Source organism: Branchiostoma lanceolatum, chromosome 8, assembly GCF_035083965.1.
Source record: "Branchiostoma lanceolatum isolate klBraLanc5 chromosome 8, klBraLanc5.hap2, whole genome shotgun sequence".
Classification (NCBI taxonomy): domain Eukaryota; kingdom Metazoa; phylum Chordata; class Leptocardii; order Amphioxiformes; family Branchiostomatidae; genus Branchiostoma; species Branchiostoma lanceolatum.
The window spans coordinates 2,784,270-2,807,106 of NC_089729.1; the positions used below are offsets into that span (position 1 = coordinate 2,784,270).

General features: G+C 45.9%; 2 protein-coding genes across 2 annotated transcripts; both read right to left on the reverse strand.

Moving 5' to 3' along the window:
- Window positions 1-147: 147 nt before the first annotated feature.
- On the reverse strand, window positions 148-8,988 carry LOC136440044 (arylsulfatase B-like). The gene is made up of 14 exons (XM_066435813.1): window positions 8,714-8,988; window positions 7,627-7,738; window positions 7,130-7,181; window positions 6,873-6,976; window positions 5,257-5,363; window positions 4,884-4,948; window positions 3,831-3,932; window positions 3,659-3,722; window positions 3,449-3,546; window positions 2,720-2,856; window positions 2,382-2,440; window positions 2,012-2,129; window positions 971-1,101; window positions 148-700 (listed from the first exon to the last, which is right to left on the reverse strand). The coding sequence occupies exons 1-14, from the start codon at window positions 8,826-8,828 to the stop codon at window positions 528-530; spliced, it is 1,437 nt and encodes a 478-aa protein (XP_066291910.1). The 5' UTR covers window positions 8,829-8,988; the 3' UTR covers window positions 148-527.
- A 3,262-nt stretch (window positions 8,989-12,250) lies between these two features.
- LOC136440045 (arylsulfatase B-like) lies at window positions 12,251-22,491 on the reverse strand. The gene is made up of 14 exons (XM_066435814.1): window positions 22,262-22,491; window positions 21,293-21,404; window positions 20,923-20,974; window positions 20,591-20,694; window positions 19,804-19,910; window positions 19,306-19,370; window positions 16,881-16,982; window positions 16,423-16,486; window positions 15,947-16,044; window positions 15,143-15,279; window positions 14,638-14,696; window positions 14,076-14,193; window positions 13,057-13,187; window positions 12,251-12,816 (listed from the first exon to the last, which is right to left on the reverse strand). The coding sequence occupies exons 1-14, from the start codon at window positions 22,374-22,376 to the stop codon at window positions 12,644-12,646; spliced, it is 1,437 nt and encodes a 478-aa protein (XP_066291911.1). The 5' UTR covers window positions 22,377-22,491; the 3' UTR covers window positions 12,251-12,643.
- Window positions 22,492-22,837: the final 346 nt, after the last annotated feature.

The following is a 22,837-nucleotide window of genomic DNA, read 5'->3' on the forward strand; positions in this document are numbered from 1 at the left end:
GGCTAATGGGTGCAGAGAGAAACACACGTACGCACACACATTCACACATATATTATACATTCGCAAGCACACACATTCACAAACACATACGGAGAGAAGCCCCCAAGAAAACGTCAAACCCCTGAAGAAAAAGACAAGAGGCATAGACACTGGGTGATAATTGTATTGTCCAACTCATGATCACAGTCATCACACCAGTTTAACCAACAAATTTGAACGCCTTCAGAACATTACTCAACAGGTGCAGATGCACCCAATCAAAAACTTCACCACAAACAATACTCTAAAATATCATTATTTTTTTGTATTACAAGATGCATTTTGCTCACAGTGGAACAAAATTTATACGTTTAAGCAAAAGTGGCGACTAAAGCGTAGTCATGACGATAGTGTGAAAATTACAGTTTGTCATTGAATAATGCTTGGTGTAAAACTAATACAAATGGTTGCCTAGCACCCCGTTGCCTAGCACCACCCGGGTAACCACACCCGTTGCCTAGCACCAGCCGGGTGACCACGCCCGTTGCCTAGCACCATCCGGGAGACCACGCCCCTCCCCAGTCCTGCGGGTTGGATTTGGGGTCGCGCGGTGGGTCGATGGCCGGCACCAGGGACTTCCTGTACTCCCCCAGCCTGGCCTGCAGCTCCTGCAGCTTGTCCGGCATGGTGTCCGCCAGGTTATGGTGCTCGGTGGGGTCGTCTGGAACAGACATGGACAAAACAGAAGAAGACTAACTTAATTGTGCTACAAATAGACCGTTCCAGTCGAACACCATAAGCCCCGCCCCGTTCTATTTCGAACACCTCCGTCAAAAACAACCCTTGATGGACAAAAACGGCCGCTACCGCCTGACTGTCGTTAATGCGGCCGGACTGACTTCTGTTAAGCTTATTTGGCTTTGAAACCCTTTCAGATCAGAGCCGACAAAAGGAAAATGCTATGTCTTCTTCCTGAACTCGCCAGTCTTACCTTTAAGGTTGAAGAGCCAGGTGCCGATGATGGGATCCCCGCTGTCCGCCTTAGTGTCGGTCAGGTTGTCGGGACGGATCCACCCGTCAGGCTTCCCGGCATACCCCTCGATCAGCTTGTAATCACCAACCCTGCAAAACCAGACGCAATAATGTTCCCTCAGCCTCAGACATGATCAAACAATATGTAAATCGTCTTCGACCATCTACCGACATCAATGGCAATGCTAATTGCCATCTCTCTTCTGTATGTCCTTCCAACAATGCCAGAGTTTAATGGTTCTTACTGAAGTACCAAAATAGAGATAGAGCCAAAATATCTGTATTCCAGGCCAAAACGCGACAGTCTTGAAATTTTGTGTGTACCTTCCTGAATGTGCGACTGTTTGTGTTAAGCTTATCGCGTCTATCGTTAGTGAGAAATTGTGTCCAAAGTTGACCATGCAAGTACATAGAAGTGGGTCTGTTTGAATTGAAGGGTAAATGGATATAGAAAATGATTATTGTCGAATAGACAGCTGAGGACATTTAGCCAAAATTCGGGTGCATTTGTATTTTAAAAAATCTATCAGAAAATGATACTAGAGTGGAATGCTCCTTTAAGGTAAGTGCTCTTCTTCCTGACCACGTATGTCCGCCCGCCGACAAATCGACAATTATTGACATGTATCGGGTCAAATAAGGTTGTAAGGTTTTTTGACCATCGCACACCGGGGCATGCCCCTACTCTTTTTCGAAAGGTGTGGTGAGTTCCATTACGTGCGAAGTGGTGTGGCTCACCCCAAACACGGGACCTCCATTTAACGTCCTATCCGAGGGACGTTACCGAAGCTAGGTACTCATTTTCGCCTGAGTTAAGTGGGGAAAGTCGTGTAAATTGCCTTTCCCAAGGGCACAACGTCAACGTGACAAATCAGGGACCCCCGGATTCGAACCCGGTATCTCTGTGCTCTGGGGCCAAACACCCTGCCACTACGCCACCGTGAAGCCACAAACCTTTAAGGTAAGGTAAGGGCTGGGGTAATATAACGACAAGTCTTACCTGATGGCTCCCTGTTTGGTGGGAAACTCGTCGTCAATGTTGTAAACAAACTCGGTACGCGGGGAAGTCTTGCCCGACATGATGGTGTCCAACTGACTAACCCCGTCAATACCAGCATCTGCAGGGGAAATAAAAATAAACGATTTTATACTGGGAAAGTTGACAATACTGTTTGAACGGTGAAATTTCATGTCATGTTACATGGAAAGGTGAAATCAAAACAAAAGTAAGCGACTATTGTCTAGAAGGAGACCCCAAATGATACTTAAAATCAAGGTCAAAAGGGAAAGAGCTAAAAGAAAGAATGTGTAAAACGATGAGATGTAAGACATGTAATATTAGAAGAACAAGTCAACACCTGTGCACCTACCTGCAGTGCCGCCTGCAGCCGCCAGGATCGTTGGGAACCAGTCCACGGCATGAATCATCCTGAACAAACGTGAGCAGAAATTGTGAGTTTGGAAGTAGCAAAACCGAGTGAAACAACGAGGGAGGCAGAACGTCTCTCCGCTAGTACGAACTTATGGTTTGTAAAATGACTAGATATGTCTTATTCATCGTTCCAAAACATAGGAATCTCTCCAAGAAAGCACACAAGCATAATGTTTTTGTTTATCGATGACCCTTTCATATACTGAAATGAAATCAAGCAGTATTTTGTTGATTGAAGACCATAGATATTTTTGCAATTGAAAACATAGGACGTACTCATTGTTGGTGTAGCCTGTTTTCTGCAGCATCTTGCCGTGCGCGAACGCCACGCCTCTGGTGCCCCCCTCCCACAAGGTTACCTTCCCGCCACGCAGGGGGTAGTTGTTGCCACTGGCAACGATCCAGCCGCCGTTCTGGGGGAAAAAAAAAAGCTTTTACTAAACCAAATGACCCAGGAAGAAGCAAAAGTTGCGGGTTGTCCCTGTTGTTCGGTTGATCCGACGGCATCTGGGGGAAAATAGACGTAATTTTTACAAACCAAGGGAGCGAGGAAGAAGCAAAATTTTTATCACTGGACTCGGCTCATTTAGTCTCAGCACTTGTTTCCGGTGTCGACGGGAGGGTTTCCAGCATTGAAGCCGCCTTAACACTGAAAGCCCAGTGCAGAGAAAGGCTTGGTCCAGGAAGCCCAGTGCTGACAACACCGGACAGAGAACACCGGACACAAAACACAAATACTAGTAGACTGCGAGCAACCAGTGCCCTAATTGACCTTGACCAAACTACTGTGCCGTAGCCCTCAGCATGATGAGGTTGTGCACATAATCACAAGAAGAAGAAGAAGAAGAAGACAACCATTATTGTAGTGACTGCCAGTTAGTGTCCTGAGTGCCGAGAAGTGAACCTCTGACTTTTGTATAGTTGAGAGAAGCCAAAGAGGAGCAACGTCAAACACAACGTCCCCCGACATTTTCGAACTATTAGAAGTAAATTACTTTTTCTTACGTCAGTGGTGAAGATCACCAGCGTGTTGTCCCACAGTCCCGCGTTCTTCATTGCCATGGTAACGTTACCCACAGCCTCGTCCAAGGCGCTCACCATGCCTGTCGGAAAAGTCGAAAAATGTTCTTTCACTCCCGTCCACAACTTTATACCTTTTTTTCGAGGTGAATTGATCAGGAAAAAAAAAAAACACTGTCATTTGATGGAACTCACCTAGAAGTTTTCTCCTGTTTTCATTTTGAACGCTCGCGTACATGTCTTCAAACCGTTTGGGAACCTGTGGGTAAAATACACTCAGATAATCAGTTCTCGGCCACTCGTCAGCTTTGAAACAGAAAATCAAACATAACTGAAAATGAACATAAACTGAAAGTTTAGTGCTGACCTCTAGCGGCTGGTGCACGTTCTGGAAGGGCAGGTACAGGAACAGCGGCGTGTCCGCGGGGTGCTTCTCCACTATGTCCACAACCCGGTCCGTGAAGAAGTACTGAAACGAAGGCGAGATGAGGACTGGGTGTCATCACAAGTTAAATTAAATTAGATAAGATAAGATAAGATAAGATAAGATAAGATAAGATAAGATAAGATAAGATAAGATAAGATAAGATAAGATAAGATAAGATAAGATAAGATAAGATAAGATAAGATAAGATTAAATTAAATTAAATTAAATTAAAGCAAAGCAAATCAAATCAAATCAAATCAAATCAAATTAAATTAAATTAAATCAAATTAAATTAAATTAAGAAGGACAGGGAAGAATGGAGAAAGTTCGTGCTGAAAACGACCATGGTCCCCGACCCTCAAAATGAGGATGGGACTAGGAAGTAGAAGAAGGAAATTAAATCAATTTAAATTAAATTATCATGACGCATTGCATGGAGACGTTAAAGAGTCTTGTGAAGCCTGATGATTGTGATGGCAACTGAGCATCATCAGCAGAGAAGAAGATGGACATCACGAAGACAAAGGTCATGAGCAGGATAAGGAGGAACTTCAGGAGGGGGGGTCGTGAGGAGGACAAGGAGGAACTTCAGGAGGGGGGGTCGTGAGGAGGATAAGGAGGAACTTCAGGAGGGGGGTCGTGAGGAGGATAAGGAGGAACTTCAGGAGGGGGGGTCGTGAGGAGGATAAGGAGGAACTTCAGGAGGGGGGTCGTGAGGAGGATAAGGAGGAACTTCAGGAGGGGGGTCGTGAGGAGGATAAGGGGATGATGCGGAGTCTGGTAATGAGGATCATTGATATCATGAGGACGGTGATAAAGATAAGGAGGAGGAAGTTCACGAGGAGGCAGGTGATGAGGAGAATAAGGAAGAGGGACATCGCCATCGAAAGTTGGTAGTGATGAGGAGGATAAGGAGAATGAACAAAATTGGGAGGCATGTAACGAGAGGGAAGATCATGAGAAGGCAGGTAGCGAATTTTAAGTTGTACTCACAGTTCCGTACTGCCCGTTCTTTGTCTTCACCACTTCCTTATCGTCCCTTAGGTCCAGCCCATTAGCTTGAAAATGTAACAGATGAGCAAAAGTTTTGTAAAGGTTAGAATTTTATTTCGCGGTAGTCAAGTTGGTTCTCTCATAAGTTTTTATTTACTCCATGGTCACCACGTATAAGAAGACCCGAAGATGATGATCATTTCAAGGCGTAGGATGATTTGTTTTTATGTGGTATTCATTCGTTTCAGATTTTTTTTCTACCCCAAATGGCCACTAGAGTAATCCTAACCGTCATGTCCTCCAAATGGGTAATCCAATGACCGATGATTTTGGTCGTTTTTTCCCCAGCTGTCCCACAGAAAAGTAGTCTTACCGATAACGTGCGTGTAGTAGTCCTCCGCCCCGTTGTAGTAGCCGTAGAACGAGTCGAACCCGCGGTAGGTCGGGGTGTACTTCCAGTTACAGAAGCCAAGATGCCACCTTCGAACGGAAGGGAATAACAATTGCAATCAATGCTACAACACCTTAACACTATGAAGCAAACTAGTACGTCTCTCTTCATCATAAGTAAAACAGCGACAGTCTCCAAGCCGATCTTCCGCCAGCAAGACAGTATCCATGAGCAGAGACAGGATCCGATTAACCAACCGGATATTGTGTAGACCTATGGGTACTGTCTTGCCAACGGAATATCTGCTTGTAGGGTAGCATTTATAAGAGTGCAGCTCGAACAATAAACCAAATATTTCAGTGTGAAAACATTCATAAAAACATCGCATCAAACAGTCTCTCTAGCTCTATATCACCACATTCACTATGCGTGCTGCTGATATTCCCTGCGTCTGAAAAAAAAAGGTACTAACTCTGGCCACCCCAAACTCCTGCAACAGTGTAATTACTTGCCCACCATGTGACTGGCTACAACCCCTACTTCTTTATCTGTAGCAGACTTACAGTTGATGATGAGACTTACTTGCCCACCATGTGAGTGGCTACAACCCCTACAGTAGCAGCCTTACTTGCCCACCATGTGAGTGGCTACAACCCCTACAGTAGCAGACTTACTTGCCCACCATGTGAGTGGCTACAACTCCTACAGTAGCAGACTTACTTGCCCACCATGTGAGTGGCTACAACCCCTACAGTAGCAGCCTTACTTGCCCACCATGTGAGTGGCTACAACTCCTACAGTAGCAGACTTACTTGCCCACCATGTGAGTGGCTACAACCCCTACAGTAGCAGCCTTACTTGCCCACCATGTGAGTGGCGTAACAACTCCTACAGTAGCAGACTTACTTGCCCACCATGTGAGTGGCTACAACTCCTACAGTAGCAGACTTACTTGCCCACCATGTGAGTGGCTACGACTCCTACAGTAGCAGACTTACTTGCCCACCATGTAAGTGGCTACAACTCCTACAGTAGCAGACTTACTTGCCCACCATGTGAGTGGCTACAACTCCTACAGTAGCAGACTGACTTGCCCACCATGTGAGTGGCTACGACTCCTACAGTAGCAGACTTACTTGCCCACCATGTGAGTGGCTACAACTCCTACAGTAGCAGACTTACTTGCCCACCATGTGAGTGGCTACAACTCCTACAGTAGCAGACTTACTTGCCCACCATGTGAGTGGCTACGACTCCTACAGTAGCAGACTTACTTGCCCACCATGTGAGTGGCTACAACTCCTACAGTAGCAGACTTACTTGCCCACCATGTGAGTGGCGTAACAACTCCTACAGTAGCAGACTTACTTGCCCACCATGTGAGTGGCTACAACTCCTACCGTAGCAGACTTACTTGCCCACCATGTGAGTGGCTACGACTCCTACAGTAGCAGACTTACTTGCCCACCATGTAAGTGGCTACAACTCCTACAGTAGCAGACTTACTTGCCCACCATGTGAGTGGCTACAACTCCTACAGTAGCAGACTTACTTGCCCATCATGTGAGTGGCTACGACTCCTACAGTAGCAGACTTACTTGCCCACCATGTGAGTGGCGTACCCCAACCCCTTCAGTTTCTCTGGTAGGAATGTGAAGTTAGACGGGATGGCCTGTGGTTTGTCTGTCCCGAACACCAGATGCTGCAAAACAGGAGGAAAATATGGCAATCAGAATTGGCAATGTTGAGATGCATGACAAACCTACAGCATTGTGTATTTTGTGAATTGACATCATATTCAAACATATTCTTACAATTTCTGCAAAATTACATTAAAAAGTACGTAATGCTGTACCTGCGAGCCCACGTGGTAGGGGAAATACCCGGTCATGAAGGCTGTTCTGGACCTGTAGTTTGCAACATCAAAGCTCTGAAGTTACAGCATACTAACAAAACAGTCAGCTGTAGCAAAACAGAGCATATAGAAACTGCACTGCTCCCTCTGGCAGAGCATGGTGAAACCGCATCACACAAAAACACACAGAACACAAGAGACAGATAGACCAACAATTGAAACAACACTTGGGGATAAAATGACAAAAAGTATCGATACAATACACACTATCAGCCCAGAACACTATGTCTGGGCATGACTGCTGATACACTGCGCCCTTTTTGGACGTTAGAAACTCGATAAAATGTTTAGAGTTACATCGCATGACCAACCAAGCTGGGAAAAAATTCATCTTAAATCTTTTTTTTTATGTTTCAAGTTTTCTTCAACACTGACGGTGTACAGACGTAGTTGACAATTTCATTGATCGATTGATTGATTGATTGATTTATACTGACGGCGTGCAGACGTAGTTGACGTAAGACTGGTTGAAGATGACGCCCTCGCGAGCCAGCTGGTCCAGAACAGGTGTTTTGACGTCAGCGTTGTGCCAGCCTACGTCATTCCAGCCTGGAACACAGGAGACATGAGTTAGGATTTCAGCAGTCGCGAGAAAAGACAGCACAGGTAGTGTTGTCACTAGGACGCGGTGACATCCTTGGGCTTCGTTTGGCTTTGTTGTCGGTAGCAGGCAGAACCAGCCGTAAACAAGGATCTAAGGGCCGGTTTACATTACGCACTTAGGACGAGTGTCCTGTAGGCGCTATACAAGAAAAACGCTGCGGCGCGTCGCGAGGCCTGTTTATTTTAACATTTGTCCTAGGACACTCGTCGTAAGTGCCTCGTGTAAACCGGCACTAAGCAGCTTTTTCAGTAACAAAACAAGCTATATTTTGCAGAGAATCCCCGATGTTTCGACACCTGTTACCATATGATCCGATACCCCATGTTCCGACATACCCCTAAGTTAGGGTTAGGGGTACATGTATACAATGTATGAGGGGGTCAGAATATACGGTGCAACCAAATTTTGCCCGACAAGCGAGACCATCCCAAGAATGCCCTCGATTTAAGGTTACCCGACGAACGCAGGACGTATGGGATCGGGCCCTTAACCGCAAAGTTTGGCTCAATGGCGTTGGTACGCTTTACTGCTCGCTCAAGCTAACCGACGCCATTGAGCCAAACCTGCCACATAGGCCTACGTAATCATAACCAACAACCCTCACCCTTCGAGAAGAACAATATGTGTCTTTAAATCAAATCAAATTAAGACAGTAGGTGCCCAGAAACATCTTAGAACATGTTATGGGTATAGAGTAATTGCGCAAACGCTCAAATTGCTAATTGCACAACTCCCCACCCAAAATAAGACTAGCGAAACCAGAACGGCAATGTTTACCCTTGAGGCTAGCTGTGTATAGAAACTACTAAAGGGTGAGAATCAACTTGAAAGTTGAGGTGAATCTCAAAACATGAACACAAGCGTCATTTTGTATTTAGCCACAGCTGTGTTTCCTTCCAGTCTGTTTGTACGGTCCTTACCTAGATCGTCGGCCACGATGAAGAGGATGTTCGGCTTGGTGGTGTTCTTACTTCCGGGTTGAGCGGACCCCGCGGCCAGGGTCCCGGCAAGGAGCAGCAGTACAACACGCAGCATGCCGGCTTCTGGAGTCAGTGCGGCGGGGAACGATAGTCCAACTCAGTGCGGTGGAGCTTAGCGTCAGGGCTGTATATATAGGAGGGATGCGACAGGCTACAGCAAAAGTCCGCCCACTCGAATTTCAACACTCAGAAAACTGGAAGTACCGCTACTAACGACCACACCTCAGTCACATGACTCGGTCACGGTGTGCGCACGGTCATTGACCCCTACCCCTACGGCCCTACCCCTTCACGGTGCCCGCACGGTCATTGACCCCTACCCCTACGGCCGTACCCCTTCGCGGTGTGCGCACGGTCATTCACCCCTACCCCTACGGCCGTACCCCTTCGCGGTGTGCGCACGGTCATTGACCCCTACCCCTACGGCCCTACCCCTTCACGGTGCCCGCACGGTCATTGACCCCTACCCCTACGGCCGTACCCCTTCGCGGTGTGCTCTTGCTTTGCCTGTATTCTAAAAGTACATAATTCAGGCCAGAGTCCAACAAAATGTTATCTCTGTCGAATAGGCTCCAACTCTTTGGAACCAGTGTATTTATTTATTCATTTATTGAAATTCTCCATAAAAAATGGATGGCATGGCGAAACAGGTGTACCCCGGAAGGGTCACCTTTTCAAGGCCGCCATGCCGAACATACAAAATTATACTGACACAATCAAATCATAATGATACAATATTGATAACCGATGTAAATAAATCAACATAGAATTCAACTTAAGTCAGCTTAACAACAAATACAATAGATAGGTAGAGATGACTTGAAGCCAGCACAAGATTCATAGCAATTTGAACGTTTCAAATTAGCGAGGCCTAGTAGCAAGTCAAATGGAGCAACTGCACGGTAGTGACAATGTACAGGGTTGCTCTAAGTTGAAGGAATTGCTGAACATATTTCTCATGAAAGAAACAAGTTTCCTTTTGAAGGTAGCCACGTCAGCAGGGCTTGAGGCACTTGCACCAACCTCAAGTTTATTCCAAATTGAGATGAGGCGAGGTGTGAATGAGGATGCAAATGCTGATATTTTAACTCATGGAACTAACGTGTATGCCCTAGGACTACGGGGTGTTCTTGTAGGAAAGTTGGCTAGGCTCGCTACATCCGAGTCGAACACCTTTGCATGGGACTTGACAAATGTTACAACATCGGATATTTCCCTTCTATAAGACAGAGGCAGCAAGCCTGGGCTAGACAGTCTTGACTTGTAGTCGAGGTGACCTGCGGAAGGCCGAAGAATGAATTTCGATGCCCTCATCTGGACATCCTCAAGAAGGGCTGAGATTACGTGCCGTAGGGCTCCAAACTGGTAAGCAATATAGCAACTTTTTAGTAATCGCCAGAATGACAGGGTTATTCAGATGGATTAAGTTTTCAAGTTGCACCAACTTATCCCGTTGGTGGTTCACAGCCTTAACACTTCTGGCATTAAGATAGATCACTCTGAGAGAGTTGGATGGATAGGCCATAGTTGCGTAGATGAATACAAGGGCAAATACATATAAAAATAACTGCGTTTTACGCGTACAATCCCATTCACGATTAAATTACAAACGAATCAACTCAATTATGAAGGTGCTGCCACACCACTCCAGGCTAATTTGCATGTCAATCTACCAGCTATGCTACCACATGGCTACAACAAGGTCAACTAGCACCCCGACCAATCAAACCAAGTGAATCGCATTGAAACTCAGATTCGTATCAGCCATTTCCCGACAAATCCCTTTCTAACTTGCGTTAACGACTACATCTGACAAAACAAACTCGCCAGTGAGATGGTGGAAGGTGTCAGCTTTCCAAAGATGTTTTCAGATTGACAATTTTGGCACTTTGGAAGTGATTGAAAGCGACCGCGGTTTAACGTTTAGAAAAAAATAGTTTCTACTAGTTTGTTTTGTCAGATGTAGTCGTTAACGCAAGTTAGAAAGGGATTTGTCGGGAAATGGCTAATACGAATCTGAGTTTCAATGCGATTCACGTGGTTTGATTGGTCGGGGTGGTCGGTTTGATTGGTCGGGGTGACTAGGTAGTTTACAAACACTACGACTAAATTGATTGCTAATAATTAATAGCTACAATTACTATAGTAAAAGCCGAGAACAAGAAAGAATACACTGAGTCCCTACCTACCTAGTCCATCTAACCAATGTCCTTGATCTAACACAATAAAACAAGGACGTGAAGGAAAGCCAGAGAGCCACACGGGAGGGCACCCTCCCCGGTAGCTAGTGAGTTGTATAAAATCAACGAAATTTGGCAATTAGGCTAAATTTTCGTTTAACTATTGTTGAAATACGTCAACTATTTTCAGGAGTGCACCTACTTTATAGATAGAGTGACAAAATTTAAGGATTAAAGTGATATTTACATGATAGAAAAGATACCTGGGAGACTAGATAAAATGGGTGGTGCCCGGGTAGGTGACCTCTGACCTCTCTTCGACGTAGATCTAGACCATGGACACGTTATATATGAGCAATCACTGAAATACCACTGAGCGCCCGCTGAAAGACCGTCGAGCGACATGTCAAATCTGGTCGCTCGTCGCTCTCTCCTCGGGGTGTGTGAGTGACCTGACAGTCATTCCTCTTTGAAAACACATCGGACTGACCTTTGTCATATGCGACGTAATGTGCTTGCTCAATTTCGCGTGATGTATTTTATATGATAAAATATTTGGGCGCTCTGTCAAATTTTCGGTAGCAGAGAGTTCGCCGCCCTATTTGAACGGGGGCGTTATGAAGCATCTTCGCTCCCTAGCAAGTTTTAACACCCTGATTTAACCTAGCCTGGGTGCCAGACCACCGCGCTCCTGGCGCTAATGCTTCGGCCGGAGAAGCAACTCGCGCCGCCGCCACAGATAGCACACGGCCCACTGATTAGCTCTTAGAGTTCGGCAGCCAAGAGCGCCCGGGTGCCAACTCTATCCCCACTACTAGGTCTTCCCAGCCCAAAAGGGGTAATCATCGCATCGCGCGAAAGGTCTGGTGTCCAGACTAGATTTAACCGGGTAAGGCCGAGAACTTAATGATGTACCCACGTACGTGCACACTCAAGGTTTGGATTTAAAGGCGGTCATGATGCACGTTGTTTGGTCTGACTATTCTCAACAGTTTGGCGTGTCGGTAGGACAAACAAACGGCGCGCTGGACAAATAATATGGCGGTACTAGCGAGAGTTGCTGCTTCAACCCAAGGGAGGGAAACAGTTTTTTCGGACCCTTGTCTTACAGACAAAAATAGCAGGACTGAGGAGGTATGGTAGCGCTGTATTGTATGTATCAAGAATAATGGGTGCACAGATTAACACATACGCACACACGTATACATCCGCAGTCACACACATTCACAAACACATACGGAGAGAAGCCCCCAAGAAAACGTCAAACCCCTGAAGAAAAAGTGATGAGGCGTCGACACTGGGTGATAATTGTATTGTCCAACCCACAGTCATCACACCGGTTCTACCAACATATGCGAGCACTATCAGAACACTACCTAACGGGTACAGATACACCCAATCCAGAAAGTACATCACAAACAATACTCTACTCTGAAATATCATTGTTTTCTTTTATTACAAGATGCTTTTTGCTAGCTCTGCAACAAAATCTATACGTTAAAAGTAGCGACTAAAGCGAAGTCAAGACGATAGTGTGAAAATTGCACTTTTTAATCAAATGCTTTGTGTAAAACCGATACAGATCAGACGGTGGTTGCCTAGCGCCAGCCGGGTGACCACGCCCGTTGCCTAGCACCAGTGGGGTGACCACGCCCGTTGCCTAGCACCAGCGGGTGACCACGCCCGTTGCCTAGCACCAGCCGGGAGACCACGCCCCTCCCCAGAGTTGGGGGAAGGATTTGGGGTCCGCCGGTGGGTCGATGGCCGGCACCAGGGACTTCCTGTACTCCCCCAGCCTGGCCTGCATCTCCTGCAGCTTGTCCGGCATGGTGTCAGCCAGGTTGTGGTGCTCGGTGGGGTCGTCTGGAACACAGGCCGGCATACAATCGTTTAGAGACTTTGAGCCCGAAACAACATTTCCGTTTTAGATCTATCAGACAGCTTACTGCATGCAGCTGACACAGTGTCAGAGTTTAGATCAATCGGATACGAGGTTAAGAAAAATTGGCCGTCAGTTCTTTTTTTGGAGGGGGGGCATAGAATCTTTGGCAAATATTGCCAGTAATGTGGGAGAAAACGTTGTAAAGCAATCGCCAGCCGTACCTTTGAGGTTGAAAAGCCAGGTGCCATTTGTGGGGTCCTCGCTGTCCGCCGGACTGTCCGTCAGGTTGTCGGGACGGATCCACCCGTCAGGCGTTCCGGCAAACCCTTCGATCAGCTTGTAATCTCCAACCCTGCAAAACAAGACGCTGTAATGTTCCCTCAGACATGATCAAACCAGAGGCTATAATGTTCCCTCAGACATGATTAAACAAGACGCTATAATGTTCCCTCAGACAAGATCAAACTTCAACTTCAACTTATTTTGTCCCCCAGATAACCCCGCGAGGGGCAAAGTAGGGGGGGAGGAGGTCCCAGGCTAAGGCGGGCAGACCTCCAGCCTGGCGCGGTATGACTCAACGGTGGGAGCCGTAACAACCGCGCCAGGCAGGGCGTTCCACTCGGGGATGGTGTGGGGGAAGAATGAATGTTTGTAAGAGTCTGTCCGGGCGTTAAGTGGTTGAAATTTGAGCGTGTGGCTCCCCCGGGTGCACCCCTGAGCTGGTTTCAGTAGGCTATTTGTGTTAATATTGGATGTAGTTATTGACTAGCTTATAGAAAAAGGTGAGGCGGGCGTTCTTCCTCCTTTCAGAGAGAAGGGGCCACTGCAGGTCATTCAGCAAGACTGAGATTGAGCAAACAAGACGCTGTAATGTTCCCTCAGACATATCAAACAAGACGTGAATCGTTTCTCCTTAAATCAAAGTCAAAAAGATCCTGGTCTTGCCATCGAAGCTATGAGAGGCGGTTCATACACGGAATCAATTGTGCAACAAGTCTATAATACAGTACAGACAAACAAAATTGATGCAGGATGCATGATGTCTCGACGTGGATGTCAATTTTCTTACAGACGTGACCGTTTTGCAGCACTGAACAGTAGACCGGACTTCTTCCTTGGGATATTTTCTCGATTATTTTGAAGACGGGTTAAATTCTATCATCATGCGGTGATCTCACTAGTTTTATGCATTAACGTAACGTAACATACATGTAAACAAAAATTATTTGAAATATTCCACCTTATGGCTCCCTGTTTGCTGGTTGAGACGTCGTCAATGTTGTAGACAAACTCGGTGCGCGGGGAAGTCTTGCCCGACATGATGGTGTCCAACTGACTAACCCCGTCAATACCAGCATCTGCCGCAGAGGAAAAAGAAATCATGATTATACTGTACTTGCCAATGCTAGAATCTTTTTCATTTTTAAAGAATACTATTTGTATGGTATCACATATCACATCATATTACACTGAAAAACTGAAGTTAAGATAAAAGTGAGCAGCTATTTTGTAAACTGCAGATGTTTAGATGTTAATAATAATAATAATAAGTTTATTGCAAATTCCAGCACGAAGGCTAATTGCAAATAACATAGCTAAAAGAACACAATAGGTATAAAAGCGGCTAAACTAGATTCTAAAAAAAAGTAATTGTCTATAAATAGTGAAGGGTTTGACTTCTCTTTTGTAAGCAATGGAAGACGTAATGATATGGACAAAACTAACTCAAAGAAAAAGACATAAAAGAGAAAATTGGAAAAAAAAGTAATGTAAGAAGTACCAGTCAATGCCCGGGCACCTACCTGCAGTGCCGCCTGCAGCCGCCAGGATCGTTGGGAACCAGTCCACGGCATGGATCATCCTGAACAAACGTGAGAAGAAACCGTGTGTTTGGGAGAGGCAGAAACACAAGGTTCCTCTGCTAGTCCGAAAGTAAGGTTAGCGAGGCGTGTTTTGAAGTTTATTGCAAGTTCTAGTCCTTCGGCTAATTGCAAGTGACATTATAAAAAAAGGTATATCATGTGTCTACTCTAGACTAAATGTTGACTCTGAACTCAACCTTTTTGGGTTTGGCTCTTTTTCTTGCACAGTGAAAGACGAAGGATCCCACATACTGGTCCATGACCGGAAAGTAAATTGATACGTCTTATTCTGTAAGTCTTCACAAAAATGGAATGCCCCTCTCCAGAAACACACAAACATTTGTTGTGCTGCCGTCGTTTCATACTGAAATGAAATCAAGCACTTTTTAAATAAAGGCTACCACTGCATTGAGTTTTGCAATCGCATGAAAGCATTTGAACCTACTCATTGTTGGTGTAGCCTGTTTTCTGCAGCATCTTGCCGTGCGCGAACGCCACGCCTCTGGTGCCCCCCTCCCACAGGGTAGTCTTCCCGCCGCGCAGGGGGAAGTTGTTGCCACTGGCAGCGATCCAGCCGCCGTTCTGTAGAAAATGTACAATTTTTACCACACCATGGCCAAATGAATAAACGAGGAAGAAGCAAGTAAACAAAATCAGCGGGTCCCGTGCTGATGTTCCAGCGCTCATTCAAAGGGCGCCTACTGCTCAGATAAGGTCAGCACTGGTAATCCGACATCCGTTACATCCAGAACATGCTCTAAACACTTGCTGGATGATTATCCAGAACAGATCCCGAGCGAGACAGTAGGTCCCGGATATCCAGGATGTGCTTCAGAGCAGGTTCTTTATATGGTCAGTGCCAGCGGCCTCAGCAATCGGGTATTAGTGCGGAATGGTCAGCACTGGATTTTCAGAGCCAAGCCTTTTTCAGCACCGGACTCACGGCTCATTTTGTCTAAGCACTCTGTTTCCAGTGCCGACATGAGGGTTTTCAGTACTGAAGCCCCCTCAGCACTGAACACCCAGTGCTGAGAAAGGCTCGGTCCTGGAAGCCCAGTGCTGAGAAAAGCTCGGTACTGGAAGCTTAGCGCTGAGAAAGGCACGGTCCTGGAAGCCAAGTGCTGACGACCATTTCCACAATGGATGTCCAGTGCCGAGAAATGAACCTGTGAGTTTGTATGTTTTATAAGAAGACAGAGAGGAGCGACCTCAAACACAAACCACCAGAGCTAAGGTACTTTTTTCTTACGTCAGTGGTGAAGATGACCAGAGTGTTGTCCCACAGTCCCGCATTCTTCATCGCCATGGTAACGTTACCCACAGCCTCGTCCATGGCGCTCACCATGCCTGCATGTGTGAAAAGTTGGGCGAACATAAGAAAATGTTGTTGCTGTTGTTGTTGCTTATTGAATTTACCAGGAATACATATCGCCAGCTGGCGTTTTTCTATGTTCCCCGAGGGTAAACCAAACATAAACTATTGATATGAAATGTAATCAACAAGAAAGAAGAAAAATGTATGCGAATTGCTAGTTGATATAGAATCAAAGTATTTTAGAAATACATCATGTTATGTGACGAAATAAATGAAAACAAGTCTATTATGTATGGTTATATGATTAAAGCATAATAGAATGAAGTCAGAATAGTTATTCTTTGCTTCATAACCTTTATTCCATTTACTCTTATTTCTTAAATGAAATGCTGTCACATGATGTAACTTACCAAGAAGTGTTCTCCTGTTTTCATCTTGAACAGTCGCGTACATGTCTTCAAATCGTTTCGGAACCTGCAAAAAAACACGGAGACCATCAGTTCTCCTCCTCTGGTCTTCTCAGCATTGAAACAAACATCAACTAGAGTTAAGTATTTGTGCTACATATACTACAGGTTTGCTATGTTTGTTTATCGATTACGGGGTCTTTTTATAAATATGAATTGGTTTTGAATTTTTCTTTTTATTTGAGTTGAATGTGTGAAAGAAGCGTGCCGATTTGTAAAGAATAGAGAGAACGCTAGCGACCCAAAAAAACACCCCTCCCAATAAAAGGGTGTGGCGACCCTGTGACGTCACAATTCAAGATGGCGGCCACCACACATGCCAACGGATCCAACAAAGGTTCTGCTACACAAACCTGTAATCAGAACTAAAAATAAGAAAACCTGTAAAGTTTAGTGCTGACCTGTAGGGGCTGGTGCACGTTCTGGAAGGGCAGGTACAGGAACAGCGGCGTGTCCACGGGGTGCTTCTCCACTATGTCCACAACCCGGTCCGTGAAGAAGTACTGAAACAAAGTGAGATTGAAGATCGTGGCGTCATGACAAGGGAGAGGGGGAAGATGGAAAGGAACTGAAAGCGCGGAATCGTGGCGTGAATGTTAAGACAACGCTGAAGAGTGTTCTGATGACTAATCAAGGCAGCAGGTTAGCCTGGGCAGAGACGATATTGAGGCTGAACATCACGGCGATAAAAAAGGAGGGGGAACATTTTATGAGGAGGACGATGATGAGGAGGATAAAAAGGAGGAGGAACATCATGAGAAGGACGATGATGAGGAAGATAAAAAGGAGGAGCATAGCGAGGAGTAAGTGGAGGTGATGAAGAGATTGGACATCACGAGAAGGAGAAAGAGGAGGGATATCACGAGGAGGACAGTGATGGGGAGGATAAACAGGAGGAACATCGCAAGGATGGAATGGAGGTGAGGAGGAGGATGAACTTCATGAGGAGGCAGGTAAAGAGGAGGATAAGGACGATGAACATCATGAGGAGGCAGGTAAAGAGGAGGATAAGGAGGATGAACATCATGAGGAGGCAGGTAAAGAGGAGGATAAGGAGGATGAACTTCATGAGGAGGCAGGTAAAGTGGAGGATAAGGAGGATGAACATCATGAGGAGGCAGGTAAAGAGGAGGATAAGGAGGATGAACATCATGAGGAGGCAGGTAAAGAGGAGGATAAGGAGGATGAGTATCATGAGGAGGCAGGTAAAGAGGAGGATAAGGAGGATGAACTTCATGAGGAGGCAGGTAAAGTGGAGGATAAGGAGGATGAACATCATGAGGAGGCAGGTAAAGAGGAGGATAAGGAGGATGAGTATCATGAGGAGGCAGGTAAAGAGGAGGATAAGGAGGATGAACTTCATGAGGAGGCAGGTAAAGTGGAGGATAAGGAGGATGAACATCATGAGGAGGCAGGTTAAGAGGAGGATAAGGAGGATGAGTATCATGAGGAGGCAGGTAAAGAGGAGGATAAGGAGGATGAACTTCATGAGGAGGCAGGTAAAGTGGAGGATAAGGAGGATGAACATCATGAGGAGGCAGGTAAAGAGGAGGATAAGGAGGATGAGTATCATGAGGAGGCAGGTAAAGTGGAGGATAAGGAGGATGAACATCATGAGGAGGCAGGTAAAGAGGAGGATAAGGAGGATGAGTATCATGAGGAGGCAGGTAAAGAGGAGGATAAGGAGGATGAACTTCATGAGGAGGCAGGTAAAGTGGAGGATAAGGAGGATGAACATCATGAGGAGGCAGGTAAAGAGGAGGATAAGGAGGATGAGTATCATGAGGAGGCAGGTAAAGAGGAGGATAAGGAGGATGAACTTCATGAGGAGGCAGGTAAAGTGGAGGATAAGGAGGATGAACATCATGAGGAGGCAGGTAAAGAGGAGGATAAGGAGGATGAGTATCATGAGGAGGCAGGTAAAGAGGAGGATAAGGAGGATGAACTTCATGAGGAGGCAGGTAAAGTGGAGGATAAGGAGGATGAACATCATGAGGAGGCAGGTAAAGTGGAGGATAAGGAGGATGAACATCATGAGGAGGCAGGTAAAGAGGAGGATAAGGAGGATGAGTATCATGAGGAGGCAGGTAAAGAGGAGGATAAGGAGGATGAACTTCATGAGGAGGCAGGTAAAGTGGAGGATAAGGAGGATGAACATCATGAGGAGGCAGGTAAAGAGGAGGATAAGGAGGATGAGTATCATGAGGAGGCAGGTAAAGAGGAGGATAAGGAGGATGAACTTCATGAGGAGGCAGGTAAAGTGGAGGATAAGGAGGATGAACATCATGAGGAGGCAGGTAAAGTGGAGGATAAGGAGGATGAACATCATGAGGAGGCAGGTAAAGTGGAGGATAAGGAGGATGAACATCATGAGGAGGCAGGTAAAGAGGAGGATAAGGAGGATGAACTTCATGAGGAGGCAGGTAAAGTGGAGGATAAGGAGGATGAACATCATGAGGAGGCAGGTAAAGTGGAGGATAAGGAGGATGAACATCATGAGGAGGCAGGTAAAGTGGAGGATAAGGAGGATGAACATCATGAGGAGGCAGGTAAAGAGGAGGATAAGGAGGATGAGTATCATGAGGAGGCAGGTAAAGAGGAGGATAAGGAGGATGAACTTCATGAGGACGACAGTGATGGGGAGGATAACCAGGAAGAACATTGCAAGGATGGAAGGGAGGTATTGAGGACGAAGAACTTCATAAGGATGCAGGCTAGGAGGAGGATATCAATTAATGAGGATGAATATCACGAGGAGGAAGGTAAAGATGAGGATAAGGATGATCATTATGAAGGCGAAGGGAACGAATCGTAAGTTGTACTCACAGTTCCGTACTGTCCACTCTTTGTCTTCACCACTTCTTTGTCATCCCTTAGATCCAGCCCAGTAGCTTTTTAATGTTTGGGATATAAAACATGTAACAAGTCACGTCAATGTTTAAACATATCATTTAGTGGCTCAATCTGCTTCTCGTGAGCTTTTGTGTTGAGATTTGTTTTTCTCTACCCTATTTGGCCTACAGCCTGATCATCCGATCTACGTGGTCCCCTAATCAGCTGAAAGACCAATGATTTTGTTAGATCTTCGGGTGTCCGACATTCTCCTGCGCAAACGGGACCTTAATTACCCATGACGCCACCGATGTTGTGCCATTGGGAAAGGCACTTTACACAACTTTCCTCACTACATCCAGGTGTAAAAACGGGTATATTGTTCAATGTACCTGGCACTGTTAGAATAAGTTATGAAAAACTTGAGTGCAGTGCCACGTCGTCCTTGTCTGTCAGAAAGCGAAGTAAAAACAAATAAAAACGGGACCTTACCGACAACGTGCGTGTAGTAGTCCTCCGCCCCGTTGTAGTAGCCGTAGAAGGAGTCGAACCCGCGGTAGGTCGGGGTGTACTTCCAGTTACACATTCCAAGATGCCACCTGGAGAGGGAACGGGATAACAGCTGTAATCAATGTCACGGCAGATTATTACGACCAAGCAAACTAGTACGTCTCTCTTTATGATGAGTAGAATAGCATGTATGTGGTGTATATAGGTTGTAGGATGCGATGCAGTAGTGAATATTCCCACAGAAAAGTCACGGGTTTATTATGTTATCTGCACTTTTCTACTCTGCAAGCAAACTCTCCTTTTGATGCTTTGTCGTATGCATGGCACGAAATGGTATCCATTGGCCAGCCGGATATCTTCCCGGCCCATGGATGCTGTCTTGCAAACGGAAGATCTGCTTTCAGAGTAGAAATGTGAAGCTAGCACAATAAACTCAAGGACTCTATCAAAAACAAGAGTTCCATGACCTCATATCTCCATGAACAATTCTATTCATGCAAATGACTTACACATCTGCATAATATATGCTTGGTCATAAACACCTTTATCTAACTTACACATGTTGCTATATTGACAGTCCTGTAATTTTCCAATAAGATCAATTATGGTGTCATAATACCTCCATTTTTCATGGAGATAAATATTTATCAAAACATCACATCACAGAGTCTCTGTATATGCAGTGTATTCCCCAAAAGTGATGTTAGTGCGATGTAGACTTACTTGCCCACCATGTGAGTGGCTACAACTCCTACAGTAGCAGACTTACTTGCCCACCATGTGAGTGACGTACCCCAACCCCTTCAGTTTCTCCGGTAGGAAGGTGAAGTTAGACGGGACGGCCGATGCCTGCCAGGGGAAGATCACGAGGTGCTGCAAAAGAGGAGTAAAACAGAGTCATCCGACTTCACCCCTTTATGCATATGGCCCTTTTCAGCTCCGAAAAGGTAGTAGTATTGACGGTGTATTGCCAAGTTGTATCGTGTATATTTGGGATTTTTTTCTCATCAACATAATGGTCAATGGCGCCAGTGAGTAGAAAACATGTTTACAATGTACCATTTCTGGAAAATGATATACAAAAGTACAGAAGTACTGTACCTGCGTGCCCACGTGGTAGGGGAAATACCCGGTCATGAAGGCTGTTCTGGACCTGGGATTTACAACAAAATAATCAGTGACAGCAGCGGCTTCAGAACATACGATATAGAAACGGCACTGCTCTCTCTGGCAGAATATAGAGAAACTGCAGTGTGAGAACACACACTGAGAGACGATACACAATTTTCAGACAAACCAACAACAATAGTTCACTCTCTTGGGGTCGAAGTGAGAGAAGTATTGATACAACATTAACTATCGACCCGACTGATTGATTGATTGATTGATTGATTGATTGATTGATCGATCGATCGATCGATCGATCGATCGATCGATCGATCGATTGATTGATTGATTGATTGATACTGACGGCGTGCAGACGTAGTTGACGTAAGACTGGTTGAAGATGACGCCTTCGTGAGCCAGCTGGTCCAGAACAGGAGTTTTGACGTCAGGGTTGTGCCAGCCTACGTCATTCCAGCCTGGAAACACGGGAGACATGAAAAAAAGACTCTTTTTACACAACCAAGAGATTTATTCAACAGACGTTTCGGTGACCATCTGTCACCTTCTTCAAGGCAATTTTGACTGGTTCACATAGCAATGCAGCACAGGTGTTGTGTATTTACATATGTATCATAACAGGGGATGACATCACTATGCGGTCCCAAACGTAATCGGGAGACATGAGTTAGGATTTCAGCAGGAGAGAAAAGACAGGAAGCTGGCAGAACCAGCCGTAGACATGAATCTAAAGCAGCATTTTTCGTAACAAGACAGCGGACGTTTGTGAGGACACATATGTTTCGTCGCCGGTACCCTTATGAATAGGGTCAGGCGTATAGGCACATGATGAGGGGAGCCGGAATAAATTACGGTGCAACCATTTTTTTTACGACAAGCCCGGCCGTCCCAAGAATGCCCTCGATTTACGGTCACGCGACGAACGCAGGACGCTGGCCCTTGCCTGCATAGTGCACGCTTCACTGCTCGCTCAAGCGAACCAACGCCATTGAGCCCAGTTTGCCAGTCAGGGCTCTACGTAATCATAACAAGCAACTCTCACCCCGGCTCGAGAACAACAACATGTGTCTTCAAATCAAATCAAGTGAAGACATTATGTAAACATCTTAGAACATGCTAATTGCACAACTCCCCACCCAAAATAAGGCCAGGGATACCAGAACGGCAATGCCTTGAGGCTAGCTCAGTGTATGCAAACTGCTATTAAAAAGGTGAGAATTAATGTTGTTGTGAATCTCAAAACATGAGCTCGGGCGTTATATTTTGTATTTTTCCACAGCTATGTTTCCTTCCTGTCTATCTGCACGGTCCTTACCTAGATCGTCGGCCACGATGAAGAGGATGTTCGGCTTGGTGGTGTTCTTACTTCCGGGTTGTGCGGACCCCGCGGCAAGGGTCCCGGTAAGGAGCAGCAGTACAACACGCAGCATGTCGGCTTCTGTAGTCAGTGCGGGGCGTTCAGCACGGGGTGTTTATATACGGGGGAGCGACAGTTTCACGCAAATGTCCGCCTACACCAATGTCAGCACTTGAAAAACAGGAACGTGCAGCTACTAACGATCACACCTAAGTCACATGACTCGGTCACGGTGAGCGCTCGGTCATTCACCCCTACTTCTAGTTACAACCCCTACCCTTCACAGTGTGCGCACGGTCATTCACCCCTACGTGTGCGCTCGGCCATTGACCCCTACTCCCGCCACGGTCACACCACCTTCGGCTCACGTGCTTTAGTAAAGGTGAACTGTAAAACACATATAGAAGTCTCATCACTCAATGACGAAGGGGGATATGATGCTGGCTCGATGTTGTTGTACCGATTTCGCATTGTTGTCATTATTGTTAATAATTTGTATGTGGCGCAGTGACTGTTAAAATGCGTGCCACATAT